Below are 20,171 nucleotides of genomic sequence, written 5' to 3'. Positions count from 1 at the left end.
GAGGGAGCCCCGCCGCCTCGGAGCCCAGGTGAGGAAAACGGGGAGGAAAGGCGGCAAGAAATAAAAAAGAAAAATAAAAAAAAAGGCTTTGGAAGTTTATTATCTTTGATAAAATCTCAACTGAAAGGGGTGGACTCTGTGTTAACAGCTGCGGAAATGCACAAAAACCTATTATCCATGGGGGAAGTCAGGTGGGTTTGTGTTGTTTTTTTTTTTACTAGACATTAAATTAGAATTAGGTGGAATGATACAGAATGGAAGGTCCTACCCGAGAGCAAAGTCCAGTGAGAGTTTTGGTAAAGCAACGTTCTGATTAATTAGCTCAGAATGAATTCTAGTTAAGAAAAGCTTATTTTCCTATACAAAATTACAATACAGAGAACGCATACAATTACAATACAGGGGGGTTAACTGGTAGTAGCTATCAACTAGAACAGAAATTTCATAGTAAAAAACTTTATGGAAATTAAAATAAGTCAGTTTTCTTAAGCTGTAAAACTTGAGACAAACGCCAAGTTCTAGAAGAGACACTTTCAGATTCTTACCATAAAATCCATATTTAAAAAAATGAATTTGGTTAGGAAAATGAAGCAAGTTCTTTTAAAACAATTTCACATCCCAATGGGCATAAGTAAAAAGAACTCAACTGCGTGAGGCTGAGAGGTAGAGAGGTATCATTGTAATCACAATCGTCTATTGGTTCCAGGGTTTTTTCTGAGGTAATTAGCTGTGTGTCAAGTTGTATAAACAATAGTATTGGCAAAAGAGCAACATTGACAAATTACACTAATGACCTCTTTCCTCTCATCAATAGGTCCTAAAAACTTAATTAGACGCATCCGAATTAACACTTCCAGGGTCTCCAGCAGGTGAAGTGATTGATGAAGGGGTGGTAGCATCCTGCCAGCTGCCATTAGCCTGAAGGGAGAATAAATGTATCGTTTCATTAGATGTTTAAGCAACTATTTGCAGACAACAAACTATGCCTTTATATGTTTACACCTTACAAGCGACAGCGCTTTTGAAAGGAAATAACTACGTATAGGCTCTGGCAAAGCACAATCCACGAATATCCCATAAAACCTCTCCCCCCACCAAGATTTTACGTTACTCTTATTCCTAGTGCCATCTCTTATGGCAAGAATTAACTGAAGGGCACAAATCTTCTGGTGAGCAAAGCCAAAAGTTTAAATCAAGTCTCTGGAAGGGAAAGGCTGGTGTATTAAACTACATCTTTTCCAGCTTTTTCCTATTCCCACATCAGACACATCGAGGGACTAAAAAGTCAACACTTATTCACAGATTATTAACCAAACTCAGGCAGAATTTATGCTTCTAAGTAAATAAAACCTCAGTACATCTTACATCTATGCGCTGCGTCGTATACAAAGGATTCCCCACAATTGTGTCATATCTTCCCGTCTGGTGTATGACGTGATGTAAGGAATCCATCTAGAACAAGACCCCACACAACGAGAACAATAAGGATAAAAAGTCAAGTTAAAGAAACACAGCAGTATGTGCTATGTATGTACTGAGCCAAAAATTCTTTAAACAAGGGGCAGGTTTCCTTGCAAGAAGACAAGTTCTCTTTGCAGCTTCTTGCTATTAACTGAGCTATCCATAGCTGTTTCATTAACAGGCAGAATCACCCTATCACCTACAGCTTTTCTAAGAGAGGAGCAACCACCTACAGCTTTCCTGAGAGGAACAACCACCTACAGCTTTTCTAAGAGAGGAGCAACCACCTACAGCTTTTCTGAGAGAGGAACAATCACCTACAGCTTTTCTGAGAGAGGAACAATCACCTACAGCTTTTCTGAGAGAGGAGCAATCACCTACAGCTTTTCTGAGAGAGGAGCAATCACCTACAGCTTTTCTGAGAGAGGAGCAATCACCTACAGCTTTTCTGAGAGAGGAGCAATCACCTACAGCTTTTCTGAGAGAGGAGCAACCACCTACAGCTTTTCTGAGAGAGGAGCAGTCACCTACAGCTTTTCTGAGAGAGGAGCAGTCACCTACAGCTTTTCTGAGAGAGGAGCAGTCACCTACAGCTTTTCTGAGAGAGGAGCAGTCACCTACAGCTTTTCTGAGAGAGGAGCAACCACCTACAGCTTTTCTGAGAGAGGAGCAGTCACCTACAGCTTTTCTGAGAGAGGAGCAGTCACCTACAGCTTTTCTGAGAGAGGAGCAGTCACCTACAGCTTTTCTGAGAGAGGAGCAGTCACCTACAGCTTTTCTAACAGAGGAACAGCTTTTCTGCAGTTGATATGTTTAGAAATTCAGCAGAAATCTTAAAATGAGTTTGACAGTGCTGTTAACCACAAATCCTAAGCAAAGTTCTATTTATATGGAAAAAGACAGACTCTAAAAGGAGAAAACCCTGTTTCACTATTGTAAATTTAAAGGGATAGAAGAATAGCAGTAGGTTAATTTAGTTATCAGTTAATTCTTTAAGAAAAAACTCCAGTTCCAAGAGAAAATACACACTGAAGCAGGTTTGTTTCTTGACTCATTTGAGAAATTTGATTCTAGTTGTTTCTTGCATCCTAGCCAGTGCTGGCTACAGACAGAAAAATCCATCCCTATCTGGTATTAAGGTAAAAAAAAATTAGAAAAAATAAAACAAGATTGTCTAATTCAACCCTGCTGTTTGAAGCAGGGACAATTAGAGCAGGTTGGGTTTTGAATATCTCCAAGGTCAGAGACTCCACAACCTCCCTGGGCAACCACAGTGTATAAAGGACAGAGAAATGGGATTTTAACGTTTACCTCACTGCCCAAAGTACGGGGTTTTTTCTTCCATACTGACCTGCGACTGCACATTGGCTCCCACTGGGGAGCTCTGGTAGGAAGTCAATGACTGCAAGTTTATAAACGAATCTCCGGAATTTGTCATCTTAAAAGAGCCAGAGGAAGCTAGGAAAAAAACAAAACAAGAAAAGAACATTTCAATAAGAAATAAAACCCACCAAAAATGGTTCTTCAGTGAGCATTACATTATTTAAGTTTAAAAGAAAAAGAAATCCTACGACTGTTTCAAACACCAGTAGTCCGTGGTACTAATTGTCACAAGAAATAATTACAAGACTTTCAAGCAGACGGCCTCTTCACCGGCTCCCACTCACCTGAGTTTGGTGTAGACGGAGAATTTGCCTGGTTGCCTTGAGCCACAACATTAGTTGCATCCACTGCTGTTTTTGCAGCATAAATATTGGCTTCTTCTTGGAACTTCCCCATGTTTTTTTTGTATCGAATTCTTTTGTTACCAAACCAGTTGGAAACCTGGAGACACATATCGCTGTTAGCATCTGATCAAATATTCTATTTTCCACTGTATTCGGAAGTTGCCAGCAAAGGAGACGTTTTAAACTAGGCTTCAAGCAGAAAATATCCACTCCTAAACCCTTCGGAATAACCTAAATTCTACTGAAAGTACCAGTAACTGAAGTCTGTTGCTAACTGTGGGGAAAAAAAAAAACCAAACCATTGTTCGAGGAAAAAAAAGTCGCTTAATTCCAGATAAAACACTTCATACCTGTGAAACCGTGATGCCACCTTTCTTTGCTAGCTCTTCTTTGGCCTCTTCACTGGGGTAAGGATTGCTCAGATGCGAATAAAAATATTCATTCAGTACTTCCGTTGCCTGTTTGCTGAAGTTACGTCGTTTACGCCTATAAAAATATGAGTAATTCCTATTTAAATGGTGTTACAGAGTAGACCGGACGGAGTACACTGTTGGCTTTTTCCCCTCTAAAATACATTTGGTTTGAAGCAGAATGTAAGAATTAAGTGGAATTAAATCGATGCTGATGTCAAAGTACACCCTGGCAAGCAAAATGGGTGGCGAATTCTTCACATTTAAACTGAATCAACACCAGGAATGACAGACTCGAGATTTCTTATGCAATCGCTGTGTTTTCTCGTACCTGGCGTCAAGAAAGCGGGAACGCAGGATCATGACTGCCTCGCACGTGCTCTGCTTCAGCTGCATCTGGATGGTGCTGAATTTGCCGTGGATTATGTTCACCATGCGCTCGATTTCTTTTGGCGAAATTGGTCTGGTTCTACTCTGTTCCCTAAGCAGGTTCATGACGTGGGTGGTGAACTCACTGCAGGCCTGAAAATACACACAGTTGTATCGACAAACCATAAAATACCCCAGAATTCATTTCCCCAACATGAATATATATCCAAAAAAACTTTAGAGGAGTTTCCATGTTTCAGCTTTACTCTATTTACTCTTAAAAAACGGCAACAAAGATAAACAAGACATTTATTATCTTTAGTTTGATGTCCAGTCCCTCTATCTTCGCCTTACTTCCGTAACACTGAGATAAGTTTTCAACTGAATTTGATACCCTCGCGTTCACCTGAATTCATTATACTTCCTGTTCTGTTCTTAAAACCAACACCAAAGGAAAAAACGGTTATTTTTAATTGAGATGATAAAAACTCTTCCATGCAGAAAGATCACCTGTTCATATTTCTCTAGCTCAGAGTGGTATATCTGTCGGATCTGTGACAGCTTGGCCCTGTAGTCAGAGTGTTCAATGCTATTGTCATTTGGACAGCCACCTGATGTTGCTGCTACAGCCATCGGTCCTCCTCTTCCTCTTTTCTCGGGCCCGGAGACACCCTCTGCCAGCAACATGTTATCTAGTCTCATTAGTTGAGCATCTGGGGGATCTTCTTCCTGAATACCACGAATACTTAACACTAGATAAATATAAAGAGGGAATCAACAGATTATTTCTGAAACAGGAAAAAGCATCCACTTCAATTCTGGCAAAGCACTTAAACGCCCTTCAGAGGTTTCCGCAGGTCTTGAGCTCAAGAAAAAAAAAAGGGAGCGTTTAACGAAGCCACGAGGCAACACATCAAAACAAACAGGACACCGTTCAGATCGAGAAGCACCAAAACAGGAGGGAAGTTTTCAAATGCAGGGAGGTGGTAAGACTCCTCGGGGTCGTACTAGTTTATACGACAATAGAAAGTATTTTAGCAGTCTGTAAAAATCAGAAGGAGGTTCTTAGAGAGCAGATGCCCCTGTATCAGCCTGCTGCCTGGCTCCTCGCGCCGTCCTCCACAGCGCTCAGCACCAGCTCGTGCAGACAGACCACGGCGGATGGACAAAAGGCCTGAGCCACTGGGACGGAAACAAGCACCACACTAGTGCAAGATCCCGGGGGAATCTGTACCCAAGGCCTGAGTCTGATCTTGTCTGCTTTACATGCCCAGGATACCACTGTGCTCCGCAGCAGCAGGCTACAAACTGAAGTCTTAACAGTGCTGAATTTTAAAATCCATTCAAATCTATTTAAAATCTATCAAAATGTGAAACAACGTGAAAAAACACACCAGCAGCCGGTTTCCTTAAGCTTATGTTCAACAAACCCAGACTGCAGCAGTCTGCGTGCTCAAATTATTCAAGTTTGATTCCAAGCAAATTTATTTTAAAAACTTAATTTCCCAAATCTTTTGGCAATTTATTATGAACTTCGTTTTTTAAAAAGCGTAAGAACTCACAAGATACTGAGTCAGTACAAAAAATGCCAACAGCTTTTTGGCTTTTAATTTGATTTTAATTGCTTAGACAATTTTAGTTGGATGAACAGTTGGTCTTAACCTTATGAAGCTACAAAATTCAAATGACCTTTTCCAAATTGTCCTTGGCAGGTTAACGGGATATTATGTTCCCTACCAAAGATAAACACTTAAGATCTCTTATGCAATAATTCTAGTGTGAGGGCAGGAGAACAATGAATATGTAGAAACATCAAACATAAGCATTTGTAATCATTTTCAGCATTTTGTAGGCAAACGAATAGCTCATCTAAAAAAACCCAGTAATGATTTTGAACACACAAACAGCATAAACTTACAATCACATTGCTCAACTTAATATTTTGCAGGCTATACAGAAATTACGACACAATTCTGATGAAGAGAGTGCTCTGGAGTGGCTGCAGACCCGACCTCACGCTGCCACAGGAATCCAGGCCTCCTCCAGAACATCCCCAGCCTTTTTGCAAGCGGAAGAAGGTGAGTAACGTAGCACACGGGAAACTGCTCAACTCAAGCTAAGACAGCAATGAGGGAAGTGTTGACTATTTTGAAAGTTAGTGGCTTTTCTAACTCATTATGGAATTAAAATTAATACCTTTTTAAAGAAATAGCATCTACTGCATGCACCCTTTACTGAGCCAACGTTACAAGAAATGAAACAAACAGAAAAAAGGGGGTTTTTTTATTTGTTGTTTTTTTGTTTTTAAAAAGCGCCAGTTCTTTCTTCCAGAAGACCCAGCAGAGAGCTTGCGAGCGGCCATTTGCTGCCTGGTCTTTTTGAGAAAACTCACATTAAACTACTCGGACTGGCAAGCGTAAATTCAGTGGAACAGATATTTTGGTGTCACCTTCTTATCTGAATGTGCTTCTGCCAAACGTCTTTTTATGCACATTATGATGCATATCAGAGCACCTCATGTTGAAGTCAAGCTCCCAGCTGCAGCTTAATTTTATGTCACTTGTCTAATTATGGTAATTAGACATTAGTTATCATCAATTACACATAAGCTCATCTTGAGTTGACTGCTGCAAAGCATGTAGAAAGCACCTTCCCAGCCTCGAGGGAAGACTCTGGTTGGCTGGCTCGAGTAAGTCACGGGAAACTAGAAAGGAGTTCACCATCATCAACGTATCGTAAACCACATTCCCAGCCTAGCAGTTCAAACTTTTATTTCATGAACTCCCACACAGGTGAGCGGACCTAAGGATCGATGAGAGCAAGAAGCTCGATCTGTTCGACCCGCTCCATCAGGCTGATTTTAAACTTCTTTGCATCTTAATACATGTAGAACGCAAGTTCTACAGAAATCAGTGCCACAGGTATTATCTTTAAATTAAAGCCATCATCTCCTGGAACGGATATTTTTTGCTTGAACTTTATTTTTACTCCTAGTATCTTCACCTAATGATAATAATAAGTTACATCAGATTCACTCAAAACTACCCATTCAGTGAATTCATAACTCCGTTTGCTGCAAGCAGCAGCCAGTTCCGATTTCCACGGAGAAGAGCTGCAGTTGCTCATCTACAACCTTGCAGAGCAGCTGATCTCGAAAGATGGCCCAACGGGCGAGCAAAACCATCACAGCTACAGGAACCCTGCGCTCGCGCCAGCCTCTGTGAGTCTCTTCCGACGGGCTGGTAAAAACAATTCCAGAAGCACTAAGAGTTTTGTCAGGGTAGCTGCATCTGCCCTGCGAGCTCTCGGCACGCTCTGAGGGTCAGGCGTCAGCCATTTCTGCCAAAATTACACCCGCAGGAGTTTGCAGTCTGGGGGGCTTCTGGAAGAACTAGATTTCATTAAACAACAAGGATTCCACAGGGGAAAAAAAGTTACCACAACAAAAAAAGCCTCTCGGTCAACACCGACTTCTTACACGCACCCGTCCTTACACGCTGCTTATCACCTACTGGCTCACGGTACTCCGAGGAGGACGCTCCTCTGGAAAGCTTCCCCCTCTCAGTAGCCTTTTGGCCACCAAATTTTGGAAGTTCCCACAATAGTTTAAGAACATATCACAACTCCATTAATACTCAACACTCTGAGAGAGGAGGCTGAGAGACTGGAGTTAGGGCAGAGTCAGTGTTTTAAGCATGATTTAGAAAGTCCTTGCGAACCGGTAAAATCCTTCACACTTCAATCCTTCATAATCCATCACTTTTATGGATGTTTAAGAAAAACCCCCCACTGAAGAGTCACTCCCGTCAGCTGTGCTAATATAATATTGTGCATTCTCTGGCACATCACCTACCAGATATTCATCAAATATGTAAAATAATTACACTAAGCAAAATGAAATTCCCATCATTTCTAATTAATCTTTAATTAAAATACATCACAACCTAAGGTGCTGAAGCCTCACTCAGTATGCAAATGCAATCATTACAATATATTTACATCTCATTAATTAAAGATTAGCAGTTCTGTAATGAACTGTACAAGATCACTGGTACCAAAATAAGTGATGCACACTTTGCTTAGACTTGCTTTCCTTCCCAGATTTTCCTTCGTAGAGCAAGTAACACACGACACCACTGACAGAGGGAGAACAGCACGATAAATGTGTCTCTTGGGTCCGGAATACACAAAATGAGAACCAAAACCTGCTGTATTAGGCCCAGAAATGAACAGCCCATACTGTGTAATGTATAAAATACCTGTGGAGAGTAGAAGTAGGTGCTTGGGGGGTGGACCTGCACCCCTCCTCATCCACATCTCAGTTTTTCCCAGATGATCCTGTCCCCTATGTTACACGGGCAAATATTTATCCTAGAACTCCCGCTAAATACCGACTCCTGATGTTTTAGTCAGACAGAAGTCTGACTGGATTTGGCAGTCCCCAAATCCCACTGTTGGGTGAGAAGGCAGGAGTCTATTTTTTTAATAGCAGGTCATGTAAACCAATCACAAACCCCTTCTGAACACTACCCAAATACCCCACGCACCCCTCGTGTAGTACCAAGCAGATTCTGCACCCCCATTTCTCCGTGGGGACAGCAGCCCCCCGAGCACCCCACTCCAGAGCCCCACACCGCCACTGGCTCAGCCGGTCTCAAAGCACCGTCACCGGAGAGCACGATCTCCAGATCCGAGATGGTTTTGCACATTCGGGGAGCGAATGGAAACAGAAGACAAAAGCCCTCGGGGCTCCGAGCGCTGAGGAACACGACTCGGCTACATAAGAATGTCAACAAACTCCCCAACAAAGAGGAAGCGTGTTCTTCGCCACGCCGCTTGCCAAGTTTTATAACCGAATGAAAAGGTGCCCATTGAATTAACCCAGCCGAGTGCCAGCACATTTGAGGAAGGACAGAGGCTCGCAGCTAGCAACGCCACGAAAACAATCAGAAATGGTACTTCATGTTACAAAGCTGCAACAAACACGTTCCCTACCCCAGGCCAGAAATGCAGAATCAGAGTCCCACTGTGCAGCGCGTTCCACAGAAGTGCTGTAGAAATACACTTTCCCTGCCCCAAGGGGCCTGGAGCCCATCACAGACAAGCATCTTCCTAGCTCGGTATAATCAGCCGAGAAGAAAAACTCGGAAATTTAATATTCAGCACCAAAAGCGTGCATTTTTAACGTGACAGATGTTTAATTCTGATTTTAAGATAGAATCATGCCATGTTTGAGTCGGATCTGAAGTGTAACCCAACCAGCACAACCCTTATCTGCTGCATACATGAAAAATGCTCCAAATGCTTCCGAGGGTTCTCAAAAAACCCTAAGTAGGCTTTCCTGGATTAGATGCCTCTTCAAACAGCAACATATGCTCCAGGCAGGTATTTAAGACTTGAAAATAAAATACCTGTTTTTCCCATAACCGGTTTAAAATAAATTAAAAAAACCCACCTTTTTTGGGAGGGGGGCGGAACCCAGGGCTTGAACAAAATATTAAATGTGGCCAAATCTATTTAAACTACAGAATCATTTTGTCATTTCTTTTTAATTGATAAACACTAGTGGGGAGAATTTCTCGGCACCCTTCAGCTGGCTGCCCGTTGCAAAGCGCACGGCTTATCCTGAGCTATTGTGAATGATACTGGCGCTCCAACAAAGAACGAAAGAAAGATGGGGGGGGAGGAACATGTTTGAAACTGATTTCCGAGCTAGAAAAAGAAGCTTGTGTGCCTGGGTCACAAAGAAAGCCCAAAACCTTGTGCTACAGTATGTCCAGGCTTTTGTTTGCTTGAAGCCATAACATCTGCTCCCCATAATTTAAATAAGGAATAGACAGACCATCAGACATTCAAAAACCTATGAGACCAAAACAAATCCAGCATAACGCCATGCCAGGGTCTGTTCCTGCAAGTGTATTTAGCTCCGAGAAGTCACAGTTTCAATCAATAAAAGGCAGAAGGCAGCTTTCGGTGTAGAAAAACAGACGAAAGACCCTCTTTAAGGACAGCAATCCTCCAAGGACAGACAGACAGACATAAAAACACACCCAGACAGCACTTACTACCACAACATTTTTCTTCAGGAGCAAAGTGCTCTCACGAGAAGGCAGTATATGCAACCAAACTCTCCTGAAATGAACATGTAATGTCTGCCTCCAAGCTGCCTCCCGTGACAAGGGCACCGTGGAGGACGGACCTCTCCGGTCCCTCATTTGGCAGCACAGTGAGGAGCACTGCAAGGTTCCGTGTTTTAGAAAAAAAAAAAAATACTACAAAGGTAGGTTTACGATGTTAAACGTTAATATAGCTGTGAGTTAAAAAAAAAAAACAAACACGCCACCATTTTAGTTACATATAATGAAAGTAGTTATTCTCTAAAAAAACCCCATCAAAATTCACTAGAGTTTATAGAAATTAGATATTCAAACAACACTGCTTAAGCGTCCATGTATGAGCATATACTGGGTAATTCAAAATGGAAATCCCAGTGCTTCTGCTCCTCAAAAAAAGCTGCGTGAGCACCAACTCCATTTCCTGCTACTTCTGGGTTTCCCAGTACCGCCACCGTTCTGCCTTACTGTCTCTTTTTCTCCATAATACAGTTATTTGTCAACTTTGAACTCTTACTACCACCACAATTTGGGTACTGATTCCTTAAAGGAAAAAAGAGCATAACAGCAGGATTATTCAGGATTCTCTAGGTATCTAGAGACATCACCCCCCCACCTATAGATTCTTTACACACACACAACCACAACACTCCTTCAAATAAGCAGCAGTTTTCGCCAAACCTGCACGCAGACAGCATTGTAAAAAACACATCAAAGCAATTTCCAGCTTACAGAAGATGATCTTAAAGGTCTTTTCCATCCTAAATGATTCTGTGATTAAGCAAAAAAACCAAAAATAGCTTTAAGTTGTAGAGTCTATCAGGGAAAATAGGGGCCACGTTAAAGGAGAGCCAAGCTGATGAGTGACTGGGGGGGGTTTGGGGAAGCTGAGGCCAGAAAAGACACCAACGCACCTGTTTTCTCCTTGATCTCACACAGCACGCTGAAAAGAGCAGGCTTCATTCTGTGGCAGTTCAAGGCATGTTTTCTGAAACGGAAGAAGGAAGAATGAGTGAACGCCACCAGGAGAGGCGGCGAAAGACGCCAAGACCTACCGAGATCTTGGATCGCGCTTCAGTAATCGCAGGTTAGCGCATAAGATTAAGACAGAAATGTGCAGATTCTGGTGATATATTTCATTTAAGTGCCACGCTCTGCCATCACTAGGAGAAAATGGTTGTAAAAACATGCAGGCCTTAAAACTGAAAATTCTGCCTCGCTTATAGGAACCGTGAGCACCTTCGGTTCTACCAAAAGCCTATTTTATACGCGGGGATAAAAAGTTCCTTTTTGAGTTAGTACGCTTCTATAAAATCTAATCATGGAATCCCTCCAAAACTTAGAAAAAAACCAGTTGTTTTGGAGCATATAGATCCTGAACAGTGGGAACAACATGGAATCCAAGTGCCCCTCCCTGACTCACCCAGCTCACATGAGTGGCCATGGTTCAAAGGAAAAGCACATTGTATTTAACAGCATTTTAGTACAAGTTTTACCACACATCCTAATTTTGCCTTTTTGAAGCTCTTCTGGTGTTTGCTGCTTCGTTTTCCCCCTTCTCTCCAGGCAGAGACAATGTTAATTACACCATTAACACAGAATCCATCCTAATGTCTAATCAAAACAGAGAATTACATCTTTTTCTGAGTTGAAAACACATCCGAAGGGTGGTGAGCACCGCGGGAGCCGAGGTTTCGCCAGCGGGCGGGCGGTGTTTCACCCAACCGCCGCCGATTTTCAGGGGCAGGCAGCAGTCAGGTGCTGAACTTCCACTGACTTCCAGTGGAAAGAAGGATCTAGCTGCAACACATGCCGCCAAGAAAGTCTCTTTTGCTGCTTGTGACCGCTTTTGTAATTCAGAAATAATATTTAAATCGCCGTGATAGCTGGGTTTCAACACGGTTTTTATATAAATACAAATTGGCCTTCCTCCTTGCATGCCAGGCACTTCTCCAGCTATTGGGAACGGCGCAAATACAGGTGCTCGGCTTCCTCCCAGCTACTGCTGAGCTGCCAGCGAATATCAGAACGCAAGCTTTTAACAAAAATCCCACAAGCTGAAGTCGATGGGCCACTCTCCTGCATGACATGGCCACAAGAAGTGTAAAACCCATTCGCCTACGGAGATGTTTGATAAGATCAAGCCCAAGACAAACAGCCTGAGAACAAAGGCAGCTGAGGAGACAGCCTAGTGCAGCCTATTGTCCTTGCCTGATGAGGGAAAAAACGGGGGGAGAGAGGGAGAGAGAAAATGAATCCCAAGCCTTCAGACTGTACTCTCCACCCGGGTCTGAAAAGCAGTGTTTAGGTACAGGGCAGTGAATACCAGACCCAGGGATAATTGCATAATTAACATGGCCATGAACTCTCGTGAAGAAGACTAAGGTATAACGTAACATGTTTAACAGCAGCGCTAAACTCATCCTTGGCAGATTAATTTCCTTTCAATGAAACTTTCACCCAAGTTTTCAACTTAGATTTTAAAAATTCTCGTTGCCTGCACCGAAAGAACCCTCCACGTTCACTCAGCATTAAAATAATACACGAAAACCACAGCAACATGCAATTTTTAATACAAAAGAATAAAAGAAATCCCCAAATACAGCACTCAACGCTGTGTTCCTGAGGTGCGAGACGTCCCGGCCCCCCATCCACGTCCCCACATCACCTGTGCGATGGGTTTAACCAGGCCTGAGTTTTACTTCCTCAGCAGCACGCCCTCTTAGGGAGGTCTAAGAAAACCCCACAAACTTCTTGTCCAGAAAACAAAAGCCTCTTTTATGCATAAATACGTGAAAATACACCAAAAGTGCTTTTAAAATGTGGGGGCCTTCAAAGCCTGCTGTGCTCCAGCTGGAGTCTGACTGCGTTTCTAAGACAATGTTAAAATAATTTAAACAATGGTCAGGCCATTTTTCAAAGCCCATTCCTCAACTCTTACTTGAAACTAAAGTTCCCGCCAAATTTATCCTGCTCGAGATTATCTTAAATAGGACGTTGTGAGAGAAAACTGCAGGCCTAATGCCACAGAGCCAAATCCACGCCTACAGAATCCCTCGGAGCTGCGGGCGGTTTCTGCGATACAGCGCCCGGTAGGAGAGAAAAACTGAAGTTTTGGGGAAGGAGCAACAGTCCTACACGTGGCCCACAGCGCACACGGACTTCACTGCCCTCCAGGCTGCAGCTCAGTTACCTGAAAGAGTCGACTTTAAACCCAAATTATGACATTCTTAGAATGCCCAGTTTCTCCTCATATTCATAGAATCCGCTCAACCGTCAGGAATCCGGTACCTGGCCCCAGGAACACCGCCGCCTCGGTGCGCCGCTCGCTGTCAGCGCGCGATAGCAACAGGCGTACCCAAAACTGGCAAAACTTTAGGGCAGAGATTAAAAAAAAAAAACCCAACACAGTTTTATCGGCACTGCCGCCATCGCCGCGATAGGGAAATCGGGGCGCGGGCAGGGAGGGGCGACCACACGCAACACCCTACCGAGGAGGGGGGAAAAAAAAAGAAAAAAGGCCAGAACCCCATTTTGTGGTTTTTTATAAACCCACTCCGTAAATCTGCACCTTCTTCCCAACCGCCTCGTGGCGGGGGCTGCCCACCTGGCGCACGCCAAGGGAGCGAAGCGTGTAATTACGTGTAATTACACCGTGCCAATCAGGGCCGGACGCAGCTCGGGGGCAAAAAACGCACCAGAAGATGCTGAATTGGGTTGATTTTGCCATGTAATTATTTACACCCCACCGAAGTCAACAGGCCAGGGAAAGCCCGAATGTAATTTTTTTTGCTGTTAAATGTGATTAGAAACTTCTTGATGGCGGCAAAAACCCCTCAGATCCCCTCGCGCCCGCGCCTGGGGGTGCCCCGAGAACCCCCCAGCTCCTCTCGCTTCCCCTCCCGAGCAAACTCGGGCCCTCAGCGGAAACCGCCGCTCCGGTTTGCCCGTTCCCGGTGACATCGGGCAGGATAATCCCGTTTCCACCGGGGATGACGGCTGCAATTTCAGTGTGTTGACATCACCCGGGCGGCGAGAAGGACAGAGAGTCGGGAAATTAATGACGAGGAACCGGGGGGGACCCTCCCGGTGCGGGAGGCCGGTACTGAGGGGAAGACACGGAATCACCGGGGACCGGACGGGGAACTTTCCGCCTCCGGAGGGCGATTTCCCACCGAAACACCCCGTTTCCTCGCCGGACGCTCCGCCTCCCCCCGCCACGGCCCCGGGAACGACCGTGTGCGTGTGTGTGTGTGTGTCCCGCCGCGCCGAGCTGAGTCACGGCGCCGAGCTGCGCGGGAAGGCGGCCGGTACCGAGCAGCCCCGCCGCGCCGAGCCCCCTCCCCGCCCGGCGGCCGGGCCCGCCGGTACCTGGCCTGGGCCTCGTCCAGGCTCTGGTCGGTGATGGCCATGATCTGCTGCAGGACGTCGCCCGTGTCGTGGTGCGCGGGCGGTGGCGGCCCCGGTGCGGGCGCGGCGGCCGGATCCCCGGCGGTGGGCGGAGGGGGCGGCGGGATTCCACCGGGTAGGGTCACCCCGGCGCCGTGCGCCGCCGCCAGCAGCCGCGACGGGTCCTCCATGGCGGGGGGCGGCGGGGCCGGTCCGCCGCGGACGGGCAGCGCCGCGGCCCCAGCGGTTCCCACACAACAGGGCCCAGCGCCCGCAGCCCCCCCCGCCGCCGCCGCCGCCGCCGCCGGTCCCGGCCCGCCCCGCCCCGCACGCCGCGACGTGCCCCGCCCCCCGCAGGGCCCGCCCACACGCGCTGGGGGCGGGGCCGCCGGGAGCCTCGCGCTGGGTCCTAGCGCCGCCCGCCCCGGGTCCCAACACCGCCCGCCCGGGGTCTTAGTGCCGCCGCCGCCGCCTCCCGGTTGCTGCCCCGTGGTTCGCCGGGCACAACCGGCGGCCCCGTTCGCTCCGATTATCGCCGGCGGTTCCCAAGGAACCGACCGGATCAAATCCGCGCCATAACATTTCATCGGCCATTTCATAAAACTATCTTCAGATGAGCTTTGGGGTTCCCCGCCTGGTTGACCTCTGTTTTGTCAAGGCAGACAATAAACAATCTGAACATGCAAATACGCATTTAAATCGGTGCAAAGATTCCGTTCTTCATCGTATGTACCTGATGTCAGGCCAAGCATCAAACGAACAAACACCATTTTTCATCTCGATTCTCTGCTTTTTATACTCAAAGAGCGCAGAATTATTCAGATTGGTGCTAAGGGGGTTTCATTAGTAAGAAACAACTGAAGGAAGAATGAGACTGTATCTTTTTTCTTTGTTGCTAAAACTGTTCGCGTTTATGAGCAACCTGAGGAAACTGTCACCTCTAAAGCGATTTATTCTGCCCAGCTACGGACCTGAAACACCACCACCACGAGTGCCAAGCGGTGCCAGAACGGCCTTCTGCCATCAGCGGGCAGCACGGGCGCCTGCCCGGGCTCAGCTCCTCTTCACTCACTGCTTTGTCACCTTGGAAAGATGCTTTAATGTCACCGTGGGTGGCTCTGAGCGTGCAGAGGCCTCAACAGCGAAGCTGCTGCGCGTCTCGCGTGTTTGCAGCTGAAAAACGTTTGTGGGTCCAAAGCGGAGCAGAAAAAGTTGCTTTTTCTAGAGGGTCACCCAGACAGCTTTGCAAGGAGTTTGGGTATATTCCTGAGCTGCTGCTTGAAAGTTACAGCGCTACAGCTAGACCTAGGGTTGCCTAAAAAAGTTAAAAAAGGAGAAAAACTCAAATTTAGATTCTGTATTTAAATGCTTCTGTGCAAGCACAGAGCTGCCAGCATCAGTCATCATTCTCCACCTCCTTCAGCGTTTTGCAGTCCAGCAGCGTAACGTGCTTCCAGGATTTACGTGCTTTTACAGCTGCATTTCAAGTAGAAGCATCTTCCGCGCTCCTGATTGCTACCGCCCCAACGCTTGAACCGTCACCTCGTAGGCAAGGGTAATTTAACATTCAGTGCTGCAGTTTTAGTGCTGTTTAAAATAACAATATCAGTTCTGCAAATACGAAATGTTGCTTTTCTCCTCCAAAGCAGGTGGGTGACATTCATCTTCTGCTTCGGAACACAAAATCCGGGTTTGATCCCTCTCTCAGACGCCGGGTGGCCAGGGCTCGGTGTCAGCCGGGCCCGTCAGCTTCTCCCGCTGCTCAGCAAAATCTCTGTAAAGAAAATATTCCCTGCTAGACAACACGATGAATGATGAAAGTGCTGCAAACTGACCCGGAGCTTCCCCTCCAAGGGGGTTCCCAGCAGAGCGAGTGCAGCGTATTGGGCCGTTGCTGGGCTCTTACAAAGTTAAAACACCTTTTTTGTTCCTCTGCAGCAAACGCATTGACGCTTTTGCAAAAAAAAAGTTTACTAAAAGCATCAATTATGGTAACGTGGAGGGGTCCTCGTGACTCTGGAAGACAGCAGGGCCCCTCGGGGGTCCCAGCGAAGCTTGGACAAGGGCCCCTCTCCAAATACAAAGCAGGGAAACCTCCTTCTCCACCCCATTTAGCTTCTCTCTCCCCTGTAACACCATGTACCTCTTAAACCCACTGACATTCCAGGCTCTGCTACAACCATAATCAGCGCAGAGTCACGGTCAGAAGTCTTAGCTTGGGGGGTAATTGTTGTGTTAAGAAAAAAAGACAAAATTTTGTTACATTAGAAAATGTCCAAGAAACTGGTGTTATCTGTGAACACAAACATGTAAGTACCGAGTTCCCAGAACTCCCCTCGCCTCCATCCAGATCATGAGATATGGTTTCCAGGCAGAGCATTACTATTCTCTTAGTACTGGTGCATTTATTGATTGAACCGACCAAAGCTTTAAATCAGAGGGGAAAACAATAACCACAGTAACACTCTCAATCGACCCAATCTTGGTATATTTACCTTTTTTTTTTTTTTAATCATTGGGCAGCACTTGAAGCAGAAGCAGCATTAATGCCCAGAAACAGAACAGCTTCTTACTGTTTTATTTTTATGTATACATATATATTTGTGTGTGTGTGTGTGTATTTAGGGTTATCATGAAGCTTCGGTGCTAGAGCAACCCTGGCTTTCCAACTCCCTGCCTTTGGCTCTAGAGGGACAACACCTGCAGGGCCAAGCCACACATTTGCTCACGCTAATACTTTCCACCGTTACTACCACATTAGGGGATTGGCCAGCAAACTGCAGCTTATTTGTTAAAATTTCCAAACATGAGTAATTCAAACTGAGCTCTAACATTTATATATAATGAAAACCAAGATCTATTCTGGTTCTGGACTTGTAGGTTTAGATGCTTTGCCTTTGAGGTAAGAAATCTTAGCTGAAACTCCTGTGGAATAATACAGAAAGCGTCCCAAGGAAGGGACAACTCTGGAAATGCATCAGAGCAGAAGCAGGGTGAGGACAGAGCCAGGAGAGACAGGGAAGAACACGACAGTGACAGAGGAACCAGAAACATTGCAAGTCCCAGGGTTGTGCCTTGGCTCCAAACAATCCCCGCTCCTCCTGTGTTATCCTAGCTCCCCCCTAAGTGATAATGACAGTGGTATTTATCCTGCAGCTTTAGAGAGATTAGAGCACCTCAGGTCTTAGTGGAAAAGTTCTGCAGCATCCAGCAGTCTTCCCTTTATTCCAACGTAACACCTTGATTTGGGCACATGCCTGGCTTTAGGAGCTATAAGCTCCCCCTCAACCCAGCGATCCCCACTTTGGAACATCGATAACACAGACATGGCTTTTTCAGGCTTTATTTTAAGCAGGTTCTGGCATAAAAAGGCTGGGCCCAAATGCAATTCTGAGTAAGAGCCTTTAAGACCCCAAAGACAGCAAAACCTGGCTCCCTGTGTTCACACGTGTCAGGTTTTCACAACGAGGGAACTAATTTTCCCATGTCACAGGACTGAATGTTTATGACCCTGTGGCTCGGGGAATGCTGACTGATGAGATACAGAGCAAGCACCACTGAAGAAACGCTGTATTTCTCAGCCTTTTGCTAAAATGATTAATAAACTATCTTTTCTCATTCACAGGCTGACTATAGGGGGAAAGGGAGCTGGATTAGAAGATGACAAGAAATTAAATTGTCTTGCAAAAGTTCTTGCTGATGCAGCCAAGGGAACGTGGAGAGCTGTCTCCAGCTCTCTGATAAATCGCCCTCTGCATTTCGATTGGAAATGGACTGGGGTATAATTAGCAAGTGAATTCTCTCCTGTCAGCACAAAAAAGGAGGGGGGTGAGGGGGAAGAGTTCATTTTAAAACTAAACCCAGGACTTCAGATGCCAACTGACAAGTTATAAACTGAGCCTGAAGCCCACAGAGCATAAATTCCCAGGGAGGTTCACCCCCACTGTAGGCTCTGCCTTAGCTCTAGGCATTTCCACAGCAAGAGCTACAGCTCAAACCGGTGTTGGTGTTATGATGGGATTAATTAACCACTAGACCCAGCATCGCTGCTTTTGCGGGGGAGGCAGCGGCACAGAAATGATGATCTCCCAGGCAAGAAGCCTGCCTGCTCCCCTGCTGTATTTCAGAGCTCATCGGGGCCAGACTTATTTGTCAGTGCCTCTGCTCATAAGATAATTAATTTGTAGGTACATGTGGGAAAATACCTGCGTGCTGTTCATCGGGGCAGAAGCACTTGCCTTGCTCTTGCATCTGCGACTACTGCTTGCTGTCGGTGTCCTGGCAGTTGGAGCATGTGAAATGGGTTTCTCAGATCAGTCGGAGGCTTTGCTCAGCCCCAAACTAACAGGGAAGCTGTGGGAAACAGGCTCCAAGGCCACGACTAACGTCACCAAACTCCTGGATTCGTGTACTGGTGAGAGCACGGGGGGCACAGCCCCTCCACAGAGCACTGAACGGTGCCAATGAGAGCGTTAAAAAGTGCCACTGGGACAGCTGGCTGATGGGACAAGGGGCCACTGAGCGTCAGGCAGAGACCAGGAAAACGTGCAGGGAAAGAAAAGCTTGGCTTACATTGCCTCCCGGCGGAGGAAGGCTCCAGCACGCCGCCCCACAGCCACCCTCATCCCCGCAGCAGCTGCCGAGGTTTTCCTGCCAGTAAGGGGACTCGTGAGCTACTTCCAAGGAGAATCATCCACGCGCCATTTCCAAGCAGCACTCGCAGAGATCTCCGTGGGCTCTGGAGAGCTGCATCCCATCGTGTGCGCAGCCGTACTGCTCCCGCCTTCTGCTTGGGGTTATTCCCGCAGCTCCAACCGCCAGTTGCTCACGTATCCCTTGGCCGCCGCTGCGACGGCCTGAGGAACGTCAGGGTGCTGCCACGACGGATGAAACCACCGCACAGTCTGTGCCTCGGAGCACGCGCAGCACCGGGTGACACAGGTCACCATCGCTACCCCGAGGACACCCCACCCGTGCTCAGCTGGGACGCTCTGGCTTTGGCCTTCAGCTTTGTCAAGTGGCTCTTGGAGACTTTTTGGTTTCTGTCATTTCCAAACACTGATGGGTTTTACTTTGATTTGGGCTGTGAATGAAGTTGCTCGTTACAGCCAGATCAAACAAAGAGTAAAATAAAACTGATCAAGCACCAAAAGCTGCATTACACTCACAGCAGCCCCTGCCAGAAAACATCAAGATATAAAGATGCATCTTTGATCTCTATTTACAATAAAAAGTGTGATTTCCCTGACAGCCAGAGAGAAAATAAGAGCAGGCACCAGTTCAGTGAAGGTCCCCAAGGCACAGAGACAGCAAGAAGAGAAAAGCAGCAGTGCCAAAAGCATTTCTGTTTCCCTGCCACCATACACCCCAGCAGCAAATTAGCCATCGCTGTCTCCACAGCCCTCTGCTCTACCACGCTGCGTTACTCCTACCGAGACAAAAGTGGGTGCTAAGTGCTAAAAATCAGAGGTGGGTAGCACCAAAAAAATAATTTTGTGAAAAATGACTATAGCAGAACAAAATCCAGTGTGCGAGCTCCTCTTACTTCTGGCTGGTGGCACCAAAATCTGGATGAGCCCATGATTATGAAACTTTGGAGGAAGATCTTCTCCTGCTGCCTTGGGGCTTTCTCCCCGTGTAGTGCTCAGGACACTTTGCAGCTTTATTGGTATCTACAGGCAGATTTTTAAAAAAAAAAAAAA

At 46.2% G+C, this 20,171-nt stretch overlaps 1 protein-coding gene across 2 annotated transcripts; it reads right to left on the bottom strand.

Moving 5' to 3' along the window:
- Window positions 1-82: 82 nt before the first annotated feature.
- Window positions 83-14,778, bottom strand: PBX4 (PBX homeobox 4). Of its 2 annotated transcripts, XM_074810767.1 has the most exons (10): window positions 14,452-14,778; window positions 10,995-11,068; window positions 10,813-10,851; window positions 4,478-4,719; window positions 3,930-4,120; window positions 3,539-3,674; window positions 3,129-3,285; window positions 2,813-2,919; window positions 1,366-1,452; window positions 83-918 (listed from the first exon to the last, which is right to left on the bottom strand). In XM_074810767.1, exons 1-10 carry the CDS (start codon window positions 14,658-14,660, stop codon window positions 826-828), a joined length of 1,335 nt encoding a protein of 444 aa, XP_074666868.1. In that variant the 5' UTR covers window positions 14,661-14,778; the 3' UTR covers window positions 83-825. The 2 variants fall into 2 exon arrangements, with proteins under 2 accessions (XP_074666868.1, XP_074666869.1); XM_074810768.1 differs by lacking the exon at window positions 10,813-10,851.
- Between the last annotated feature and the right edge of the window lie 5,393 nt (window positions 14,779-20,171).

Source organism: Strix aluco, chromosome 38 (genome assembly GCF_031877795.1).
Source record: "Strix aluco isolate bStrAlu1 chromosome 38, bStrAlu1.hap1, whole genome shotgun sequence".
Classification (NCBI taxonomy): domain Eukaryota; kingdom Metazoa; phylum Chordata; class Aves; order Strigiformes; family Strigidae; genus Strix; species Strix aluco.
The sequence above is the reverse complement of the archived record's forward strand: the minus strand, read 5'-3'. Positions and strand labels throughout refer to the sequence as shown.